Below are 8,377 nucleotides of genomic sequence, written 5' to 3'. Positions count from 1 at the left end.
TTTAAAAGGCTGACCCAGGTCAGTTTGTAGAGGACAGATTAAATACTTGAAGTCATATGGTACAGCTTTGACTTCACTTGTTTGTTCTGGATTAAATGCCAACAATCCTTAACTCATCATTTTGAAGTGGGTTGCTTTGTTTGAAATGCTTTTGGGCATGTCTCATAAAATAATTCCAGTGATCCTAAAAAGTATTAATATGTGGAGTAAAGAGCAAGCAGGCGTGTATGTGCTTTTTACTTTTCCGTTCAGTCCAAGGTAATGTTGCGCTTGCAATAAATAATGCAAATTCAAGCAATTTGCAAGATTCCCACGATTTCTCTACAATAAAGGTACTCAGCTTAGGTAATTATGCCTGTCCCCACAAAACTTGCTTTATCAACTAAAATAGTTTCTCTTTTACTCTTAGCTCTTCAACTTCCCCTTTCATCATCGAAACAAACCACGTCGGTCAGTCTACAGCAGACGTCTCCAACCTTTTTTCGAACCTTTTTTTTTGACCAAATAAAAGTGTCCGGGCGCTCCTCTACCTCTCACTACCTCTCGGACAGTAATTCGCGAGCTATCTGGTAGCTCATACTGCAGACCCCTGGTCTACAGTGTTAAAAAAAAAAGAAGCTTTCCTGAACTTATCATATTTGCTAATTGCAGTTTTACTTTTAACGCCTGCAATTTTACTGCAAAAAATTACATAAAACTCTAAAAATTGCATTGTAATATTTGAAAGAAGGGCAAAATCAAGCATTTTTATTTCTAACAATAACAAAAACACCACACAAATTGGAGGGACTGCCTATTACAAAAAGGCGTCACTTTAATGCAAATCAAAAAACATAATGAAAGAATCAAAGCCTAGCCAGAGTCTGTGTTTCAGTCCCATGCTATTGGTTCAGCCTTGACTGATAGCTGTCCTTACACTGATTTCCTCCTCTTCCCGAACACATTGTTGATGAGTTTGACCATGGACTTCGAGCCGCTGGGGCGTCTCCTGCGTTCGTTGGCCTTGTAGCTCACACTCGCGTTATGTACCATCTTGGAGAATATGAGTTCTCCTGGTAGTGCTCAGCTGCAGAAAGCTCATAGAACTGGCAGCGAAACTCAGCAGCAAGACATTGACCTTCTTCACGCCCTACCTCTCTCATGTGGCACAGGTCCTGTTTGTTGCCCACCAAAAATACGAGTGAGTCTGTGTCCCTGTGGGTCAAAGAGCAGAGCAGGGTCACACAATCAATGGATTACCCTGATTTGCATATTAAATTACCATAGTCTTAGCACATACCTTTTGGCAGTTCCCAAGTGTAGTTCTCTAATTAGGTGCACTATGGCTTTTGCAGTGAAGAAGGAGGAGCGGTTACTTATATCGTAGACCACAATGAAACCATCAGCCCAGTGGATCTGATCATTTAAAGTAGCCTGGAAATAGTGAGAGACTGACAATGAAATTGCATAGGAAAAAATGTTTTTTGTAGTCAAAAGAATTCATTCACATTGAACCAGCCCCTTCATAACGCAAAAGTTAGAAAAGAACCACGAAGATAAGGCATCCACCAGCGAGTAGTAGTTAGTCAGTGTGGTTCACTGTTAATCCTTGTATACACTGCATTAGACATACAGGTTATAGTACTTCATATACAGCATGTGGACTATAGCGCTTTACAAAATACACATAAGACATAAGATCATGAAAATGAATAAAAGAGTGGAATACATAAACGAAAGTCTTAATACTAATAGAGGTTTGGAGTTTTTGTTGGTGGTGAGGTGACACTGGGATGGTCTTTCTGTCCTCATTCTCTAACTCATATTAATGGACTTGAGACTCCACTCTGGATGGAGGCATTGGTTCAGCTGACGGCAGCTCTGCTTGATTGACTCTGCAAAGGAAGATGGATGGGATGGACTTACTTTTGCTTTCCACTCATTGAGCTCTAATTTAATCATGAAAGGAAGTGCATTGCAATAGATGTTGTGTACAAGAACTGTCTGCATCTCTACTGGCTAATTTGGTTGTGCGTGCAGCAGTGCAAATGATCTGAATACAGATCAAAGGGGAACGGGGTGGGGGACTTATTTAAATAATGTTTTTGCTTGAAATGCCCATCACTAATATGCGCTACACCTCGCTGTACTTAAGATTTCTTGAGCAATTTCACAAAAAAGAAGCAATGTGGATTTGGATGCATTGTGAATCTGTCAGGCACTATGAGTTACCCATGTGTCCAATAGTCTCTCAGTAACCATGAATAAATCAAATCAATTGCTTTGATACTACAAAATCATTGCAGAAACAGTGATCTGACATTAAACAATCCAAACATGACTGAATTGGGAGATGGAGATGGAATAGGATTAAGATTTAACTAAACCCCTGTGGTTTAATTCACTGCTTGTTAAGTGGATGATCAGGGTTTAGCTATTACATGTCTTTAGCTAAATAAGGTTATAGAAGCTGCTATTTAGATTTGGTCAGAGATAACTATTAAGAGAGAGATGATAAGAGATAAACTATCAGGATGGGTCAATCTATTTCAATAGATGGGTGTCATCGTTAGATTAGAACCTATTGATGTGAGATACAACATGCGGTGAGAACGTAGGTGAGAAGATGAGTCGATAGTTAGGGTAACTCAATAAGTAGATTAGTTATCTAATCTTGCATAAGCAAGACAGCTGGTAAAAAGAGAGTTACGTGAGCTTTGTACAGTGAGCAAATGATGGGGCTTGGTTAGAATTAAATACTTGGTAATAAGTAGAATAGTTGAGCCTCGCAAAATGGAAAAAACAGCGGCTGGAAAGAGTCAGGGTTAACTTTAACACTTATCAACTGGTTTATTCGGTTTCAAATCCCAGTTGTTACACCTCTTCAGTTACATTTCTCTCATACAATCAATTTCTATTACAGACTCTTTGGCCCAGGTAAAAGATAACACGCTGGGACAGATCATCAATATACGAGTTAAACAGAACCGGAGGCAGAATTCCCCTTTGCCTGACACCATGGATAACCACAAATGGGGCTGAGACACTACTGCCCCATTTCACCTACATAATTGAGATGGTGAGTGTACCAGTAGGCCAGTATTCTCACAATGTATTGAGGCAGCCTTCTTTGACTCAATTTAACAAACAACTGCCTATGAGTAACACAATCAAAAGCTTTGGAGACATCAATGAAACACATACAAGCTGATGAGTTCTGACTTCTGTATTTGCTTACAATTTCCTTTTAAAGCATATATTCACAGTTCTGTGCCATGTTTAGCCTTAAAGTTAAAACTACATCACATAGAAAGGTCATAGAATACCATATCATTTCATTCCGAATTATTACATCTACTGTAAACCTCCTGAGATATATCCCCTAATTTTTAAAGATGTTCCAAAACACTTTGTTTGGTTAGATACATATAATTATTATGCATCCTTATTTGTCACTTATTCATTATGGGATCACTGCAGTAATTTGTGATGTCTTACATGACATGATAAACTCACCTGGGGGCATGGGTCATAGAGCTCTAGATTAATCTGCCTCCCATCCACGGACAGACACTTTCTGTACATACACTCTGTAGAAGAAAGAGGGAGCAGCAGAATGAAAAAAAGGATGGACTAAAGGACTAAACTCCCTTTTTTGTTGGCTGCCTGTGCACACAAAAAATATTACAATCTGAAAGTTAAAAGTACAAAAACATGACAATGAAAAGTGACAAAACCTCTGTACCTAATTATATACAAGACTGTGGGACCAAAGCAATACATTAACACTAAAATTGTCATTTGTTAGTCAACTTAAGACCTAAGTGATTTTTACAGTTTCTGATTTAAACCCAGAAAAGACTGGCAAAAGCAGTGCACCTGTTCTTATCTCAAAATCCTGTGGTGTGCACTATTTTTGCTAATATTTACAATACAATATACAATATATACAATAGTTTTAGTTTTAAAAAAAAATGTCAGTTTAAAAATTGTATCTGTCCCTTACATAGTTGTACATAATTTATTAGACCAGAAACCGAGTTGAGAGGGGTTGCGTCGAAAGAACTGGAGCTAGATGAATATATATATATATACCGTATTTTTCGGACTATAAAGCGCACCGGGATTATAAAACGCACTGTGAATTAACGTGTCTATGTTCATACATAAACCGCACCGGATTATAAGGCGCATTAACAAAAACAACACAGTCCGGTAAACCAAACTTTATTCAACTCAGTTGTAACAACAAATACCGGTACAGAAAAATACACTCACTTAGCGTAGCTAATTGCTTGGAGTTTGAAACCCGCTTCGTAAGCATGCCTCTTAACAGGTGCCATTTTTGGAGTCCTTTTACGTACACACAAATGTACTGTAATATAATGTTGAAGCACAGTAAGTATTACGTATAAAAAGTGGAGGGGGTAAGCGTACTAAATACTGTTCTCTGATTGGTTTATTGTAGCTAACGCATACTCCGGGCGCGGGCTGCCTCACATGAATGCACTTTTAGTTCAGACATTACATTCCTGTTACGGGCCGATCAGGTCGTGACACATCGTACCGTAATGCTCCGAATAGCCATTGAGCGGAGCGGCTTCTTTGCTTACCAAAGTCGTACTTACACATTTCGACAGATTTTTGAGCGCATTGTACCACATAAAATCGATCAATAAGCACAACAAGTAACCATACATAAGGCGCGCTGGATTATAAAGCGCACTATCAATTTTTGAGAAAATTTAAGGATTTTAAGTGCGCCTTATAGTCCGAAAAATACGGTATGCTAAACCAGCCAATCAAAATCACTTATATGCAAATCATTTAGCAAAAAGGATAATTTAGATCAGAAACCATTTGATCAAAGAATAAGTAAAACATATTACACTGAACATGTGAGGGCATTTAATGCTGAAGACAAATTCTGGTTAAAAGGAAAAATGGTCTAAAGACCCAGCCCTACTTAATAGTATGTATTAATAGGCCTGCTTATGCAAATACAAATAAAATAAAGTATAGGACATTAGTAGTTGTTGATAGATCGATGAGCCTTTTAACTGAAGCAGAAATATGGAATCGAGTTTGTATGGAAAAGTAAAATGAAATATAACAAACATACAAACATTCTGCTTAAAATGATCAGAAAAAGAGATCCCAAAATTGAAATGTATTTTGGTGTGAAGGTTATAACATCATGCATGCTTGAGAACAGTGGGTACATGCCATATGATACGGTCAAAGTCCCGTAGTTTAAACCCAGAAGGAATAATAAAAGGGTTGCATATAATCCGTCGGGCTTTTAGCTGGGTTCATTCAAACACGGGAATCTGATGAAGGAGCAGTTAAATTAATTCATGAAATTAAGACAAACAAGTCATAAAGAAAACAAGGTTTTATTTTATTTTTTTTAGGGTTTAACTGTTAAACCCTAAAAAAAAAAATAAAACCTTGTTTATTAGGTTGTTTTTTTTATTAGTTTGTTCTCAATTAGTCCACAGTTGTGGAAGCAATAGAAGCATTTTGTTTTTTATTTTCAAAGAATATTCACCTGAAGAAGAAGCGTACTCGCCAATAAAGCGTCGAGTGAGGAAACGTACGATCAGAGCTGTATAGAGACAGACACACGGACAGGTGAGGTCCAACAGAAGGACAGCTTTATCTCCGACGCCAAGAATCTTGCACCACTGCTCTCCTACCTGATTTCCCGACTCCTTCACAGCCCAGCACACCAATCTTAATCTCCTTCATGTTCACTGTAGGAACGATTGTCTCAAATATAGAAATACCCTTCACATTTAATGCTTTCAAAGTGAATAAAAAGCTGGCTGAAAGTCAAAGTCCTGAGAAGTGATGAGCCGCTCCGCGTCCTCTTCATGAGCGCTCGACCAGGAGGAGGCGGTCGGCGCAAGGGGCGTTTCTATGGAGGATCCGGCCATGTAAGGATTACATTGCAATTATTAGTACATCTCTAAATTTCTTTGCTTTTGTTCTTTTTTTTATTTCCCTTAAAATTAGCAGGAATAATTACATTAAAAGTAGTAGTTGGACATGCGCTGCTAAATTAAAGGCTATATGTTAAATTCTCTCTGACCAAGAAAGTCCAATTTACAATGCAGCACTTTAAAATCAACTCACTGCCAAGTTTCGATTATAACATTTTAGTGGAGGGAGAAGTTTCAAAATCCTTCAATAAAGGTGAAATTTTGCTAAATTCTACTAAACGAGCGTACAGAAGTATTTTCAACAAATGTACTTAAAGTATCTAAAAGTAAAAGTACTTTTTTATGGAAAAACAAGTCCTCCATGACTGATGGTGTACCTGACCTGCCTGTTAACCACACATCTGTTCCAAATAGTTGGACTATATGACCTATTAAACCTACTGGGCTAAAGGCACCCAGAAGGTGACATTAATTGCAGCCTCTAAGGTCATAGTAATTATAATGGAGGCAAAGTTGTTAGGTACGTTGTGTAGTATAAAGACTGAAAGAGTGCATGGGGAGACAGGTTGGAAGTGGTTAAATGGGTCAAACACAGCTTTCACCCAGGCTAAGGTAACCAAGGTAACATTACTTACATCATGTAAGTAATGTTATGTTATGGTTAGTAACATACATGTCATAATGTTAACCATATGTTTATTCTTATTACAAAGACAACAAAGGTTGGCTACACCTGTCGCTGGTACTTTCCAGTAGTCATATGTGGTTGATAATGGTCTCATGAACCCACTCTGGGTTTAGTAGTTCTATACTACCTCATATGTTTAAGACAGATGTGTGATGATAACTGCTTATTAAGTAGTCTGATTGGTCCTTAGTAAGCTACATTTATAGGATGCAACATCATCAAATCCAGCTGAAGGATTCTTCTGATAGCTGGAGTCCTTCAAAAGTCCACCAAGGACCAAATCCTTCTGTCAAAGAATTTGCAAGGATGCATCAGGATCCTTAAAGCTCCATAATTCCGTACGCACATTGAAAGGTGGGACTTTTTCAACGATGCACACCAAAAATATAATTATGTGATCACACAGCATTAGGTGGTGATGATGTCAGAATAAAATGTATATTGTTAAGTCTCATATCATTTAATATGTTACAAAGGGCAAACAGGAATACTTCTTCATCTTGTAGGTGTACATATGAGCCAGCTTTTCCTCCACAGCGTATCATATCTTCTGAGGTAACCAGTATCAAATTCACAATGTTTCAAATTAATGATGTCATATGAAGTGGATCCAGGTATGATAAAGTGGGTGCAGGTGAATAACGGCATGTTTCTGAGGCCTGCAGCCTCTCGAACATTTCTCTTTTAAAAAGCTGTAAATCCTGATGTTACATAATGTGCAGATAGGCTTCCATGTTTTTGTCAGCTGTAAAAGCACCAGCTCATTTGAGCTGCCAGGATCCACATTTCGCTTTATCAGCATAATTTGGCAAACATGTTGGATTGAGGAGAGGATTTTCATAAGGATTGGGTTCATCAGTTCTGTACCAGCTGCTGCAGGGAACAGACATTTCCATTCATGGTCTTTATTAATGTGAAAAGCACAGATGGAGTGTTAGTAGTGTCAGGCTGAATTGCAGCAATACTCCTTCGACATATGAATACAGCCAGCCTCAGAGGGTCAGGGTTGGGGTTAACAACTCTGACAAGTCATTCCTCTAACTATCATTACCATTTATTTGTTTAATTTTTCACTAAACAGTTGTTGGTGGGGAGTGACAATAATTATTTGAACATTAAAACCTGTTAATTGCTATAGTTAAAGAAACAGGACCATGAGCATTTGCACACGTGTATTGCACAAATTCAAATAGATATGGGTCACAGAGGTCACCACCCTAAATCAAAATTGGATTTGTATCTTGTCCTACAGAAACTACTTAGTTGTTTCCCAATTTCATACTCTATTTAGAAAATAATGTGTTTCAATATCAGTCAGTAAATTGTTATGTCATCATGTCCTCTGCAGGTTGTAAAAATCCAGAAGATGAACTACATTGAAAACCAATAAAGCCAACCAACCTCAAGAGACAAAGGTAATAAATGATAGAAAGACAGAAGATTCATAATTGAGGTTCAGTTGTGTTCTGTAAAGCAGATCTTGTGAGGACCTTTTTAAGCAATCTGTAATCTCTAGTTACTCAGGACAAAGATGTTGTGATGTGCTTGGAGGTAAAATATAGCTAATGTATTTGCTTTTCCATTGGCTGCCTGTTTGATGAAGCCCATCGTTTGGCTGCCGGACAGAACATCTAAGAAAACAATTACTCATTCTAAAGGCTCCTCATACCAGTCCAAAGACTTCAAAGCAACCTCAGCAAATACAGTCCACTGTCTGCTTGTTTGATTATGCAAGATTGTGAGGAACCGTCAGTGATCTGATTGG

At 38.0% G+C, this 8,377-nt stretch overlaps 1 protein-coding gene across 1 annotated transcript; it reads right to left on the bottom strand.

Moving 5' to 3' along the window:
* Nucleotides 1-911: 911 nt before the first annotated feature.
* Nucleotides 912-5,730, bottom strand: rergla (RERG/RAS-like a). The gene is given in 6 exon segments (XM_069716147.1): nt 912-1,061; nt 1,064-1,194; nt 1,280-1,430; nt 3,492-3,569; nt 5,531-5,587; nt 5,679-5,730. Coding segments are annotated over 6 exon segments (618 nt in total). The 3' UTR covers nt 912.
* Between the last annotated feature and the right edge of the window lie 2,647 nt (nt 5,731-8,377).

The sequence above is a fragment of the Brachyistius frenatus genome, unplaced genomic scaffold (genome assembly GCF_029030835.1).
Source record: "Brachyistius frenatus isolate BFR_SWC_R1_liver_20210118 unplaced genomic scaffold, ASM2903083v1 Contig_152, whole genome shotgun sequence".
Classification (NCBI taxonomy): Eukaryota; Metazoa; Chordata; class Actinopteri; family Embiotocidae; genus Brachyistius; species Brachyistius frenatus.
The sequence above is the reverse complement of the archived record's forward strand: the minus strand, read 5'-3'. Positions and strand labels throughout refer to the sequence as shown.